Consider the following 16,353-nt stretch of genomic DNA (forward strand, 5'->3'; position numbering starts at 1 on the left):
AATTTGGATTTATAAACATTGTCTGATAGTCATCAAACAACTAAGAAAATGGATTCATTCCTTCAGTTTAATGATTTCCGACAAAGGGAAAAAAGCACATTTTAGGTTTTCTAAAAGGTTGTAGTATTTGAGAAACAGTAATTAAACATCTAATGTTTTTGAAGCGTTTCCCCCTTTTTTTAAGTCAAAGCTGCTGTAAGTATATAATAACTATATTTGCTGTAATGAAAAAACTATAAACATTCAAAAATTCATCCTCATAAATTTCTGTGAAATTTTAAATGGTTCATTTTAGCAAACAGTACTGACAAATAAGATGCTTTGGTATAAAATTCATCTTTTCCTAAGATAGGAAAAATAGGAAAAAAAAATCTTATTAGTAAATTATTTCTCCTCCTAGCTTTAAGCTTCTTTATTCCATTAGTTCTTTATGGGCATTATCTTTTCTGGTTGTACTTAATCAGCAAATAATCAAATGAGATAAGATTTGTAGAGCACTTAGCACAATGTTTATAAACACCTTACTTCCTATAAATTACTAGCTGTTACCTACTAGCTGTGTGACCCTAGGCAAGTCACTTAACCCTGTTTGCCTCAATTTCCTCATCTGTAAAATTAGCTGGAAAGGAAGGAATTAGAAGGCAATGGCAAACCACTCCAGTATTTTTGCCTCCCGCCCAAAAAAAAAAAAAAAAAAACTCAAATGATATCAGCCAGATACAATTGAAACAACTGACCCACAAAAAATAAATAAATTTGCTTTAATAACTTTAATAAGTTTATGTGTTGACTTTATTCTTTTAAGTACAAGGATGTCAGTTATTTACTAAATGACTCCTCTGATACGATAAAGTGTTGTTTTATTTCATTCATTTCAATCATATGTGAAGTTGATCCCTTTGGGGGTTTTGTTTATTTGCATCTATCATGCTGCCCTTCAGGTACCTTGAAGTATCCTAAAAAATTACTAATTTGATTCTAAAATGAATCAATTATAGTATTAGAAGTTTTAATACTGTTGGACTTCAGCTGGATATTAGAAAAAGTCTTACATCTCACGATCATTCACTGAACAACAATATATAGTATTTAAGATAACAGTGGCAATTATTATATATTTCTAGGTATCTTAAATCATTACTCTTTTTTTATTTTAATTTTTTTATTGTGAACTTGGCCAATATCAACAAAGATTTCCATTTACTGTAGAGGGCCACAGATAGTAGAACTCTGGGTGAGGTATAAGACCCTTCAGCCCGGAGGGAACCTGATGACAATGTCTGGTTTGGCTTCCCATCTGCCCTAAGGGCTCTCAGTCTTCCTGAGAAGTCAGGGGGTAGTGACTACCTGTGTTGTGATTGAAGCAGAGTGATACCAAATGGCAAACTACATATAATAGTAAGTTGTTTGTATGGTCCCATGTGCGCAGTATATACTTAGCGCATGCCCAGTGTTGTTTTGGTTACATAAGGGTATTGGGGTATATAAAGGGAGAAGACTTTAGAATAAACAGACTCCATATTTTAACCATCTTTGGAAGTCTCGCCCCATCACTCCTTCACTGGTATGGGGGCTCTAGAAAGCACAGTATAATTTGTCACCCCAACTTGGGGGCTGTAGAAAGCAGGACACAACAATTTACAATGAAAAACACAAGAGAATCCTATATGAAACCATGAAGTTGTTATATGCAGCTTATTTTTTAAAGTATATAATAAATATAACAGTAACTCCAATACCAGCCTTCTTGTCTGTGTTTCTCTCTAAATTTCCTTCTGCTATCTTCTGTGTATTTTCTAATTCTTTTTTCCCCTTGGTTCAAACTCTTTCACCTAATAAAATCTTTATCCCTTATAACAACCATCATCAGACAAAAGGAACAGATCCACACATTAGTACTATCAGAAGAATTTGCCTCATTCTGTACCTCAAGTACATTACCTCTATCAAAAGACAGAAAGCAGGCTTCATCCCTGATCTTCTGGAGTCATGCCTACAACATTCCTCTTGTGAGGAAATTGAAATAATAAATATTACTTGTATTTATTCCACTTTTAAAAACAAAAGCACTGTGATCACAACAGCTTAAAGCTGCCGAAATACACCAAGGTAATGCAGCCTTTTCATTTTTTGAAATTTGGACATACAGATAAGTATGCGAATACAAGAAATGAGTGCTTAACAAAGAAATTGCTTGCAAGATGATAAATAACAGATCTTATAAGCAAGGGGTTAAAAAATAGCCTTGAAAAACAACCAAAATAATGAGGGCAGAATCTAACTTTAGATAGAGAACACAGAGCTCAAATTTGAGGACAGAAAGTCTTAGAACATTATGTGAACAGCAAAGGGGATCAGTAGGGTTGCTTAGGAATTCGTAGAAAGCAAGAGGATTTGAAACAACATAAGGTCATATGACAGTGATAATTAGAGTCCAGGAGGAAATTATCAGGAGAAAAAGTACCTTCAAAAACAAAATGAGAATGGGATTCGAGAAAGAAGAAAATTTCTTGAAGAAATAATGGACACCACTACCATGTATTCATATACAGGAGGTATATGTCAGTTATTTTCATCAGTAATCTAGATGGATATGCCAGAGTTTAATGAACCTCTGGTAAATTGCAATGGGGATATGTTTCAAATATTGTTTATAAAATATGATAAAATTTCTAGGAAGAATAAGTATATTAATATCTTTAATCTGTGTAAGAAACTGTTCTCAAACATCCCAAGAAATATGTTCCACTTTACCACTAGAAACACTGAAGCAAATCAGTCAATCTAGTGGCAAGCCTTGAGGGCCAGGGAAGAGGAAAGCATACAGGGATTTTTAATGAGGCTAAAAAATAAACTACGAATATAAAATTCTGAGGAAGAATCCAAAACGATTGTATTTGTTCAACAAGAATATAAAAAGCTTTTCGTATTCATTTGGACCTGTGGATTCATGTTTTGCGATTGTCAACATGCTATTCTGATGGTCAGAATTGTTATATTGTTCTTTATAAATATATATTGTTCTTTAACAATATAAAAGTATAAACATATGAAAGTATACAATGGTGAGTTTCTTTTACCCTAAGGAATCTGCAGTATTTAGCATGATTCAGAGAATTTAGATTCACACTGACCTAAGGAGCTCCAGATGGTTCACCCTCTTACCAATGTTCCATAATTATATAATCATATCTTTCTATTAAAGTCCCATTTGGATGCTACATTGTAGAATGTTAGTGATTCAAGTTTTGTTTTTGGTTTTTTGTTTTTTTTTTGGTTTTTTTGCTGAGGCAATTGGAGTTAAATGACTTGCCCAGCTTGACAGCTAGGAAGTGTTAAGTGTCTGAGGCCAGATTTGAATTCAAATCGTCCTGACTTCAGGGCTGGTGCTCTTTCCACTGTGCCAATTAGCTGCCCCAGTGAGCTCAACTTCTTGAGGGGCAATCTCTGGCAGCTTAAAATGTTTTTAGAACAAACTCAGCAGTGATCTAAATTTGGAAAGGCATGATCAGAAGGTGACTGCTAAAAAAAATGAATTTTTTGTGAGCCACAACAAATTATTAAATTGTCTATTAAGGTATGGAGGAGTTGCAATCTGGAGAAAATATCCACACTAATGAAATTATATCCTTAAGTAATTAAGTAATTTTTAGGGATTTAGTCACTTGGTAAACCTAAATAATCAATTTTAAGATTGATTCATTAAAAAATTTTAAAAAACATGATCATTCTATAAGAAGTTTTTGATTAAGAGCAATGACATCACTGACAAAACTGTCAGATCCTATGAAATCTCCAGCAATGATATTGGTACACTTTGTTCCTGGCCCAGGACATTGTTTCTGAACCCATGCATCCAGGTATGGGAGGCTGGGCAAAGTCATCTTCTTGAGTGATCCAGATGGATGAGCCATGATATATTGAAAGTTTTCAGTAAGGTTAATTCCTGCAACAAATAATTCATCTGAAATAAGAAAACATTAGAAAGTTATGCATCTATAATGAATTGAACCAGCTACACCCAGCGAAAGACTGGGAGATGATTATGAACCACTAACTACATAGAATTCCCAATCCCTATATTTTTGTCCACCTGCATTTCTGATTTCCTTCACAGGTTAATTGTATACTATTTCAAAGTCTGATTCTTTTTGTACAGCAAAATAACTGTTTGGACATGTATACTTATATTGTATTTAATTATTTAACATTATTGGTCAACCTGGGGGAGAGAGTGGGGGTAAGGAGGGGAAAAATTGGAACAAAAGGTTTGGCAATTGTCTGTGCTGTAAAATTACCCATGTATATAACTTGTAAATAAAAAGCTATAATAAAAAAAATCACACTGTAGACATATAATCTATCACAGAAGGCTCTGTTGAGTGCTTCCATCAGTGTGTGCTTGATAAAAGAATGATATGAAGTTGAGTAGTGTGGTATAAGGGAGTGATAGACATGAGTTATAGGTCCAGTTCTGCTGTGAGCTGTGTGACCCTTGTCAAAGTGTACCATGTATTTGGGTCCCATTTATCTCATTTGACACAACAAGTTGACCTTTAAGGACCTTCTAGTTCTAAAATTATATAATCTGTATAGTCTTGTATCGCAGTTTTCAACTGGTTCTCTAGTGACGGTGAGCAGTCAAGAACTTTCATCTATACTTCAATGTCACGATATTGTTCGAAATTGGCAAGGTTTGTTGTGTGTTGTCTTGGAATTAGTTTTGGGGACTTTTTAAATTTGTTTTTAAAATATGTTGATCTATCTAATATTGTTGACTCTAGATTGTGCATGGAATAGTTTTAGAATTATCAATCGGTAGTAATATATATTTAGCTACTTCATAATATGTTGTCCAGTCAATTATGTCCAATTCTGTGACCTCATGAACCAACAAACACCAAGACTGTCTTGTGGGGTTTTCTTGACAAAAATCCCAGAGTGACTTGACCAGGGTCACATAGGTAGGAAGTGCTAGGGCCAGATTTGAATTTAAACCCCTCTGACTGCACGACCCATGCTCTATCAACTGAGCTACCTAGCTGCTTCCTACCTAACTCCTTGCTTGATGCATAACAGAGATCCTTAAACATAGTAGGCACTTGGTGACTATTTCTTATTAATTGATGCCTGAGATTAGGTGAATGAGAATGAGAATGGTATAGTCCCACATAAACTTTGGATCTACTATAACCTTTTTAACATTCAAGTTACTGTTAATTTCATCATTACATCAAATTAGGCAACTCACTATTTCAGAGAAGATTTCCCTTCTCAAAAACATGCCAACATAGTTTACCATCCAAACAATTAAAAATCGGTATATCAAAAAACACCAGAGTATCCTTGAAGACAGTATAAAAATAAATATTTTAAATATTTTACCTGGGCGTCCAGATTCTTTCATTGATTCCAAAAAACAGATCAGATCATTTGTTTTCACCTTATTTCCCCACCAATAGGGAATTCCAGGCCATAGCTCCTTATGACTATGCACAGCACTCTCATTTTCGTATGAGACAATAACCCTATAACCGTGTCTCCAAAGTTGCTTCAATGTCAACAGTTCCTAAAAGGCATTCAGAATTTGGAAAGGTTACTGATAACCAGTAGGCTTGGGTTTGGAAGAGTTTCAACTCTCTTGACTTCAAAAATTACTACACCTGTGTTGACAGTATTTACCTGAATCTTTTTGTTTGTTTGTTTTTTTAAATTAACAATTTCAGGCACATATTTACAAGAGAAATCGCTTTTTCAAAAAGATCACTATTAGAAATAATACTTGTTTTTATTTATAGCACAATATAATGCAGATATCAATGTCTTCTCAATAAAGTCATGCTTAAAAAACACCAATCTTTCCCATTTTCTACCCCAACATTTGTTAGATTGTATACTTAGAACAACTACCAAAAAACAGCATTGTTATAATGAAAAACTTAAGCCTCCTAATGAGTAATACTCTAGAAATGAAGAATGTTGGCATTAGACATCTTAGATTCGGAAGAGATTTCAGAGGCCATCTAGTCCAAACAATTCCTACACAGAAATTCCCTCTACAGCATTCCCAGCATGGAGTCATCCAGCCTTTGCTTTGAAGATGCTTGAAGAATCACTACATCCCAGTTCTTGCCTTTAGGTTCAAGATTGATGCTAAGAGCATGAGTATGGCTCATCCTTTGTTTTGACAACTAGAGTTATTTAAATATAAGCTTTTCTTATAAGAGTGGCAACTGTGAAGGAATGATAAGAACACTGAATTCTTAGAGTTAAGTTTGAATGTTGGTCTTGAAACCTGCTGTCTGAATCTCTTTCCTCACCTGGGAAATTTATCAGCACCTGCCTTATCTACCTGGTGGAATTTTTGTGAAAGTCAAGCAAGGTAATTTATTTAAAGTACTTTGTTTATTGTAAAGGGGAGAAAAAGAAAGGAGGGAAGGAGGAGCAAAAGGAATGAAAAAAGGAAGGGAGGGAAAAGGAAGAAGGAGGAAAGGACTTATTAAATGCTTGCTTTGTGCCAAATAATCTTAAATAACAGATATAATCTTATTTTATCATCTTTCCAGCAGGATGGGAGATAGATACTGTGTTTTCCCCCATTTTTACAGTTTGGGAAACTGAAGCAGTTTGCTCAGGGTGAGAGCTAGTTCCTGAGGCTAAATTTGAAATCAGATCTTCCTGATTTAAGGTCTCTGGATGCTCATAGGGATTGGACATGGGATTACACTAGTATATAAAATTCTTCTAGAAGAACAGGCCAGCATCGTCTCTACTATTTATGATCTTAGAAAGCTGAATAAAAACTGAGAAATTAAGCAACTTTCCCAGAATCACAGAGCTAGTGCACATTGGAGGCAAAACTTGAACCGCTCTGACTTCAAAGTGAACTCTATCCACTATGGCTCACGGTCTATCAAACTATAAAGTTCTGTACAAATGTAGCTATAATTATATAGTATAATGTACAGTATAAATATGAATACAATATATAACTATACGTACAATTATATAGTATTTCTTATTATCAAATCCAATTCATTTTATGCATTTCTGCTTATTTTTTGGTCTCTTATTAGCATGCCAAACCACCTTATTTTTGTCTCTGTTTGCACCTAATAATTAGAAGATAAAAAATATATTCAAAAAAAGCACAAATTTTCATATTACATGTGGATAAAAAAAAATCTTATTTCTAATATCACTAGGCCTCAATGAAACTGCTTATCCTTCCAAAGCATAAAAAGGACTATTGTTTTGTTGGGGGAGAGGGGAGATATGTATATGTGCTTGAATTTATACAAGGGATAGGAACACTACATCATTCCAAGTCACAGTATATTTCATTTTGATCCCATTCGTTTAAGAAAATTCTAGACATGAAATGAAGAAAACCTCAAATCTTAAGGAAGAAGGACTGTAACTCTGCTGACACCTAAATTAGCTATTGTAATAAACATTAGCCTCTGGGAACTTTTTGTTTATGCAAGAAGTTTTTGAAAGCCTTCAAAAAAAATCATAGCAACCTATTTAAAAAAGTTCATGCAGAAAATTGACAAGAGAGAACAGTATGTTCACATTTTTGGAGCTTATTAAGCATATTATGCTGTATCTTTATGAACTTTGATTAAACATCACTATAAAATGTGATAGGAAAATAATTTCATGTGTTCAATCAGCTCTCAAAAACTTTTGTGTTTTATTTTGTTTTTTAATCTGGGTTAACAAATGCTGCTTTTATTTAGGTTTATGGATCATATCTGGAGTACTTTGCTTAATTACTTCCTTTGTGGTCATAGCCTCCTGAGATTTAGAATTGAAAGGGATCTAGGAGATCACCTAATCCCTCTTTCATTTTACAGATGAAGAAAGCAACCTGGAAAGTTGAAATGACTTTTTTTAAGGCTACAGAAGTAATATTTACAAGCAGATATAGCACATTTTTTCTTAGAAGCTTTCTGTGCAGGTTATATATCTAGACAAAGTCTTTCCTAATTCCTGCAAATGCTAGCCCTCCCCCCACCAAAAAAAAAGTACCTTGTATTTATTTTGTAGATATTTAATTATATGCAATTATCTGCATGAAACTCTTTAATCTGATGGCACAACTTCACCACCTAACTCAGTGGCTTTGCCCCCAGTGAGTCAATAAGGCTGCTATGTGCTTAGCATTATAGTGTATCCTTGGAAAAGTTAAGAAGCAAGAGAAAGGCAATCTAATCATAACATCCTGCCACATCAACTAAAAACAAGAGGAATTTTTTTTTTAAAAACACTGAGAGGATCCCAGGAAATAGGGTGCACACCAACAAAACATAGCAATGTCTTTTGAAGCTTTGGTGCAATGCACCAGGCCTGAAGACAGGAAGACCTAATCTAACTTCATTCTCTAATCTCTGGGATCCTGTGTCACTTTAACCACTTTGCTTCAGTTTCTTCAACTATAAAATAATACCTGCTTCACAAGGTTTTTCTGAAGATCCAATGAGATAAGCCATATATATGCTTACTCTCTTCCTCTTTCATTTATGCAGGTTATTTGTATAATTAAACATCTAAAAATTCAGAAGTTTCTATCATTTCACATGTATAGGTACTTTTACTACCAAGGAAGGTCCCTATCTCTCTATTCCATATTTCATGGCCTTAGTGCCTTTAAACATGGGCTTCATGGCTTGCTGTGGCAAAAAAAAAAAAAAAAAAAAAAAAAAAAAGGATCACTTCACAGCCATCATTCTGGTGACAAAATTTTCTGTCCTAACTTGTCTGGTTCACCAATGATAAACACAGATATACAGCAGTACATCACCAAGCCTAAACTTTAATCCTTTCTTTATTGGGACCTGGCAGGACTTAGATTCTACTACTAGTTTTTGTGAACCCAGGGTTTCTTCCACAGCATTATGAGGACTTCAGTAGAAAATTGTTCAGTTACTTACTATAAAAACTTTGTCTATCTTTCGGAGATTGAGTTGCTGTCTAGGTTGTTGAGGGTTTTATCCCTTGAAGTACTAAAAAAGATTGAGTTTTAGTCACTTGAGATAGCTACACATATACACATCTAACAAGCAAATTAATAAAACTGAGATTCCTAAACAAATTTGAGCAACAATGAAAAGAGCACTGGATTTAGTCATAAGGTATTTTCTTTGGGCTTCTATATTTTTCATATGTAAAATGAGGGGGTTGTAATAAACTCTAAATTCTATCTCTAATAATGTGTTCTATGAATAAATATGTATTTGAATTTTGAATTAAATTTTTAGGTTCATAAAATCATAAGTCTATACCTGGAAGGAACTCAGAAGCTAATTCAACTCCTTCATTTTAGAGATGAGGAAACTAAGGTCCAGGAAGGTTAAATCCAAGATCACTTAGTAAGTATCAGAGGTGGGATTTGAACACAGGACCTCTAACTCAAAGACATTGCAAATCATATTGCTTCAAGTTCTACTAGGTTTTACTTGGCATCCAATAGCTCAACAACCTTCTCGAAAAAACAAACTTAACGTGAAGATTCTACATCTGTACTTGCCTGGGGAAGAAAGAAAGGAATACATTTATTAAGTACCTGTTATGTACTAGGCACTCTGCTAAGCACAAAAGCCACCCGAGTATTTAACTCTATATACTTTCTTCATTCTTCTTTCTTCAAGCTGGGCCCTAGTTGTTCTAGAGAAACCAGTGTCAATTTTCTGCATGAACTTCTTTAACTGATTTGTTGCTCTAAACTTTTTTTTTTTTTTTTTTTTTTGAGAACCATCAGAGACTACTATTTATCACTATAGTTCAGGAGTTTAATCTTGGCCTAAGAGAGAGTTGCAGATATTCTCATAGGAATTAAGGACCATTCTGCCTTCTATCTTCTTTATAACTTGGGATTTTCTTTATCTCACATCTGGAGTTTTCTCAGCTCAGGTTTTTTTGGGGGTTTTGTTGTTGTTGTTGTTATTGTTTTGTTTTTTACTCACTCAAGGGAAAAAAAGCTAAACTGGAGGAACATGAAATATTTCACTTACACCTCTGGGACATAGTGTTTTTCCAAAAATGTTTTTTATACAGGTGACAAGATACTGATGAAGTTCATCTGTCATTCCTTCAAAATTCCTGCAGGCTAATATCACCACCTCCTTAGGGTGATTCTGTAACCACTCTGAGATGTCTGTTAAGGTATCCTGTGAAAGAAAAAAAATTCAAAATAAAATGTTGTAAAGTACAAATAGAGCTCAATATTGAGAAGATAATATTCTTGCTTTTAGGTTGAAACTATTAAATAATTTTAAATCTTCAAACTATCAAATTGCTGTCCTTAAAATAAAGAAATTATATTTTTGTATAAACAGGTTCCAACCTAAGCAATTATATTTAACTATAAAACACAAGGTTAGATTGAAAAATAGTAATAGGCAATTATATAAAATTAAAATTGTGCCAATCTTGCCACTCTATCAAAGTCAGTTCTGTTAAAAGGATTTTGCATTGAACCTTGAGAGGTCAATAAATAGAAATATATTGACTCGTGGCAATGGATAATTCTAAAGACCTACATAGAAAAAGTTCTGAGTACATTTCTTCAAAGTATCCACATTAGAAACAGCAAACAATTCACTGAGTTTTGGCATCAGTCTAAAAGATATAGCCAAATTTGCAGGATCTAATCCCTCTTTTCAAGGCATGCAAGAACAGTCTTGGAAATTGTACAAGCCTTTACTGACAGGATATTGATAAGAAAACAAAAAAACTGATGCCATTTTATTTCAACCATCCAAACCTTGCCATGAATAGATTTTACTTATGAAAGAAAATGATAGAAAACATAACCCAATGGGAACCAGATTTCAGACTGGATGAGAAATTCTTTCTTTGCTCTCCTACAAATACTTTTTTTGCTACCATTTTTTCTACTAAATCCCCACTTTCATACTAAGAAAGGTAAAAGGAGAAAGAACATTTTATTACCTGAGCTGAGTAGTCATTATTCCCATGCTGACCATTTCTAAAGCCATCAAGGCCAGTATTTCTTCACCTAATTCTCCAAGCCAAAGAAAGCCACATAGTGGGTGAATTTATTGCTCCATTTAGCCTCTCTGCTACTATCCAGAGAAAAAATAACTATCTCCTCTCCTCCACAAGTCTATTTAGACTCAGAACAAAGAACATTCATCACAGTTCTTTTTCTTTTAGTAGATTAGAGACCTCATAGAGGTCTCTCTAATAGAGACCTATTTATTATAATAAATACAGGCCTATAAAAGATACTTTGCATCCTAAATCACTTAATTTACTATCAAAGAAGAGCTTGAACATTGGCATATTATTTTTAAAAAATCAGTCTTTTGTACATGAGACTTATTTCTCTGGAAATCTGTGTTGATTTAAGAACTATGTTTGATTAAAAGTCAAACCAAAATGGATGAATCCAAACCTAGATATGGTTTCCTAGCCAATTCAAAATTCAGTTTATAGCAAGTCAGCTGATCTTAACACTTCAAAGGTTTGCCATTAAATTATACATTCCATATTTTAGTACCTCTACTAAAGCTGTTGTATATATGAGATGGACAAAGTGCAAATTCTTCTCAGAGCCATCAATCATGTGAGCAATCCTCAGATCAAAATACCGAATGCCGGCATCCAGCTGCTCAGTTATATTCAGTGCCTACAAGGTAGAGATCACCATAAACATCTTGGTTCACTGCAAGGAACATCGAGTTCCTCATATGATCAATTGCATCATCAGGAGTCTGTGAAACAGACAAAACAATTTTAGGTGCCTTCATGAGCACCTTTTAAGCATTAGGGCACACAGTATTATAAGAATAAAATAGTAATAATATTGGCTACTGTATAAATAAATATCAGAGAACTTGATCTGTGAGATAAATCACTATCTTAATGATTCTCAGAGAATCTGTGGTCAAAGAAGGCTCAAAAATGGGCAGAGAAGTAGTAATAATGATACAAAAGAAAAAAAACTTAATGAAACATTAAGAAAATACACAGAAAAGAGGGGAAAGAAGTTCATAAGGAGATATGAACACTGCAATTATTAATATTATGATGAATACAGATTTCAAATAAAACAAGTCAAACATTGTAGAGTTTCAAGGTTTCAAACACATACAATCCTATTTCCATTCTTTTTATGTTGAAATGTAGATGTTTGTTAGTGTTCAGTAAGATCATAATTTGAAAAAAAAAATTAAGCACTTTAAGCAAACAAAAATACCACCTAAGCCTATGGAATTTCCTCATCATTTGCTTACCAAAAGATGCTCCCAAGATCCCATGGAGTAGCATATCTAAGATATCTGTGGTGAACACAGCAAGAATTAGGAAAAAAAAACATTTGGATTGGAGATAATGTCTTAACCAGATATTATTAAATAAGGAAAAATCTGAACTGACGATTTACCCTTAAGGTCCTCCAGCCACATATGAATGGAAAAGAAAGACCTGATTGAGAGATAGCCCAGACAGATAACTTACACAGAGAGTAAAGATCACACTTTTGTATAATAAGTGTGATATAAGGAACCGCTGATTTACTGTAGTGGAGGACACATCCCAGAATTGGACATGACTCTTGGTTCCTTTCTGAGGAATATCACCCTGATACATTTAAAATTAGAGATCAGTCTCTTGTCATATGAGTTTCTGACATGACCGTTTAACTGAAACTGCTCTCTCCAGTTACCAGTGATACTTTAATTGCCTAATCTAATGGGATTTTCTCAATCTTTATCTTTCTTGACATCTCTGAAGGCTTTCCTAGATTCTTTTCTCTCCATGATTCCAATACTGTCTTCTGCTAGTTCTCTTACCTTTATGACTAATTCTGTCTCCTTTGCTAAAGCTTCATCTCTGTTACATCGCAATTAACTGTAGGTGTCCCCAAGGGCTCTGTCCTGAGTCTTCTCTCTATATATCATCTCATTTGATGATCTCATAAATTTCTATGGTTCTAAATATCAACACTTTACAGATGATTTTGAGATTTATACATCTAGCCTTAATCTTTCTCCCGAGCTACAATCTTGCATCATCAAATGTCTTTTGGGCATTTCAAACTAAATGTTCCATAGGCAACTCAAAACAGAACTCAGCTGCACACATATCCCTCTCCAAACCCTCCTCTCTTCCATACTTTCTTATTACTGTCAAGCAGATTACTATATTTTCAGTCACTTAGGCTAACCATCTCTATTCCTCATTCCCATTCACCTCATATGACCAATCTGTTGCCAGATCTTGTTTCTTACCTCCCAGTTCATATATGGTCCCTTCGTTTCACTTGTAGAGTCACCAATTTAATTTAGAGGCTTTCATTACCTCTTACTAAAATATTGCAATATAGCCTTCTTATTGTTGTCCCTGTCTCCTCTCTCCTCCATTCAATCATCAAAGTGATTTTTATAAAATTTAGGGCTGACCCTGTCACTTTTCTACTCAATAAACTCCAGTAACTCTCTATCACCTCCAGGGTCAACTATACACATCTTGTTTGGCATTCAAAACTCTTCACAACCTTGACCCTTTCTTCCTTTCTTATCTCATTACTATGTGGTAAAATGGCTTCTGGGTGAATTGCTTACCCTATTCCAACTTAGCAGCCAACCAAAAACCATAAAGTAATTAGACAAAAAAGTTACACAATCTAAAATGGACAGCAGAGTCTACTTTTAGGCTTGCTTGGAAATAGATTTACCTAAGAAAAAGGACTCAGAGAGGAAGAAGGATTTCCTAGAATCAAAGAGAAAAAGTGACCCAGATGTCTAATATCAGATACAGGTAGAGGGACATACAAAACATGAAAGTAACCAGTCAGATGGCAAAGTAAATAGAGCACTGGAACTAGAATCAGAAAGGCTCAAGTTCAAGTTTGAACTCCAACACTAGCTGTATGACCTTGGGCAAATCACTTAATCTGTCTGTCCCAATTTCCTCATTTATAAAATGGAGATAATGACATCATCTATCTTCCTAGGGTCATTGTGAGGATAAAATGGGATTATAATTGTGAAGTGGTTTGTAAACCCTAAAAGGCCATATAAATGATAACATTATTATTATAATGATTGATAGTGTAAGGAGTGGGGAAAAAAAGAGTCAAAAGGATTCTACCCCACAGAAAGAACTAGGTTAAAGGAAAGAAGAGGGTAAAAGGAACACTGAATAAGGTAAGAAACAAAGTAGATGAGCCCACCTCCTAATACAACCCCCAGGTCTGTCTCAGCCTCACACCTTTCCTCTGATCTTCTTTATGGGGGTCAAAACATCTCTACCATAAGCCCAATTTGGACAATTAAATTGCTATGTGATCCCAAAAGAATGGCAGCCATGTTTGTAATCTCACTAGCCATAAATGCCCAAGCCAACACACCACAGGAGCACAAAAACATTAAAAACCTTTTTACCTGTGTTGTCGACCATTTTAATATCACTGGATGGATGATGCATGGAAATACTTTATTTAATACTTGCAGCAGCTTTGATTGATTTTGAGATATTGGAGATTTCTTATTCAAGCAGTAGGTCATTGTATCATGGCTCCCTGTAAATAGGAATAAATTCTTATCTCCTGTTTTTGGATTAATTAAAAAAAAACATGTAGTAGCCTACATATTATGGCTACATAGGTAAATAGATAGCTATAGACATAGAACAATAATTATACATATGTATGTATTTGTATATATGAGTATATGTGTGTATGTGTGTACACATACATACACATATAGTCTAGTACTATTTATAATAGGGTAGCAGCTAGGTGGCAAGTATAAAGTGTAAGCCCTGAAGTCAGGAGGATCTCAGTTCAAATACAGTTTCAAACTTTTTTTTTTACTATGTAACTCTAGATAAGTCACTTAACCCTGCTTATCTCAGTTTTCTCATCTGTAAAATGAACTGGAAAAGGAAATGATAAATCATTCCAGTATCTTCATTAAAAAAATTCCAAATGGGATTACAAAAAATTGAATATGACTGAAATAACAACCACCACAAAATACATAACAGGGAGGATGGAGCTGAACATGTATCCTAGCCTTTTCTGATACATGTGCTCTGAACTCTTCATCCCTGCTATATATACATTTGTTATTAAATTTTGAATATCATAGTTTGAATTTATATAACATGACATCTCATACCTGTGAAAGTTCTTTGCTCTGTGAAACTCTGAGGTAGATAGTAGAGGCATTATTATCTCCGTTCCAAAGAGAAATGGAAAAATTTGGCTTCAATCTCTTTTCGAGACAGATATAACATTACTACCCTTTATACATTTCAACCAAAGTGACTTCTTGTTCCTCTAACTCAGCAATCCATCTCTCCTAGGTCCCTTTACATGAGCCATAACCTCCTTGCCTAGAATATACTTTTTCCTTACTTCCCATCTCATAGAATCCCTGGCTTCAACCAAATTTCAGCTCAAATGCAGCCTCCTTCAGGAGCCTTTTCTTGATCTGTGCAATTAATAGTATTCTCCCTCCCTTTTAAGCCCCCCCCCAAAAAAAAAACACCAAATGTTTATAACTTAACACTAATAAAAATAGGTAGTGAGGTTTGTGACAGTAAATGGCGAAGATGGTGTCAAGATATTTAGCGACACCCTGTTTTTAGAGTCAAGGCCCAGCAAGCAAGCTGAGACCTCAACTTGGCAGAATAATAATTCTTTGTATTCACATTCTGGATGACCTCACCCTCTAGCAAGATGTATTGCTTTAACCAAGCACCATATTAATCAATATGATTTTCATATTAATAATATGAAATATCATTATAATTAGAGTTTAAAACACTGAAAAAGATTAAACAATTTTCATACTTGAAATAAAAGTCCCAGTAAGCAGACTAACTGCCACTTTAGGCTTTCTGCAGGAGATTAGATTATAAGAAAAGAGGAAATAACCATAAAATACTTTTTCCCTGTCATTTCAGCTTTGGCTACGTTGGAATTGGTTGGGATGGTACAAAGTCAGGCCAGCAAAGTTTATGTAATTATTAAAAACATCTGTAGAATGTGTTTTAAGGAAAAACAAGGATTAAGTTTTATAAAAGTTTTTCAAGGTAAATGACAAGATTAATAGCTTCATTGTTCTAGGGCAATGAAGGAATGGAACTAGTTTACAAGTGATCCCAGAAAGAAGTAAGAAAAAAAAAAAATGATTTGTATTTTATACAGTCTCTTGTTAACCCTTCCCTGACTTTGCAGTTTTTATCTTACTTTGTTAATAATCTTAATCCACCTATCTCTAAACAAATTAAGCTGATAGTTTCTGATTGGCAACATACTCAAAACCCAAACTTTCATAATAGATAAATTTTGGAAGCCACTTGTATACAGATGTA

At 34.3% G+C, this 16,353-nt stretch overlaps 1 protein-coding gene across 1 annotated transcript in view; it reads right to left on the reverse strand.

Moving 5' to 3' along the window:
* Positions 1-49: 49 nt before the first annotated feature.
* PLCXD1 (phosphatidylinositol specific phospholipase C X domain containing 1) overlaps positions 50-16,353 on the reverse strand; it is a 40,483-nt gene continuing 24,179 nt past the window's right edge. The window contains exons 3-7 of the mRNA XM_051984623.1: positions 14,415-14,551; positions 11,528-11,656; positions 10,017-10,172; positions 5,386-5,569; positions 50-3,964 (exon numbers count right to left, since the gene is read on the reverse strand). Coding sequence (XP_051840583.1) covers positions 3,726-3,964; positions 5,386-5,569; positions 10,017-10,172; positions 11,528-11,656; positions 14,415-14,551 — 845 coding nt within the window. The 3' untranslated portion in view covers positions 50-3,725. The remainder of the gene's footprint in view (positions 3,965-5,385; positions 5,570-10,016; positions 10,173-11,527; positions 11,657-14,414; positions 14,552-16,353) is intronic.

This window comes from Antechinus flavipes, chromosome 3, assembly GCF_016432865.1.
Source record: "Antechinus flavipes isolate AdamAnt ecotype Samford, QLD, Australia chromosome 3, AdamAnt_v2, whole genome shotgun sequence".
Taxonomy (NCBI): domain Eukaryota; kingdom Metazoa; phylum Chordata; class Mammalia; order Dasyuromorphia; family Dasyuridae; genus Antechinus; species Antechinus flavipes.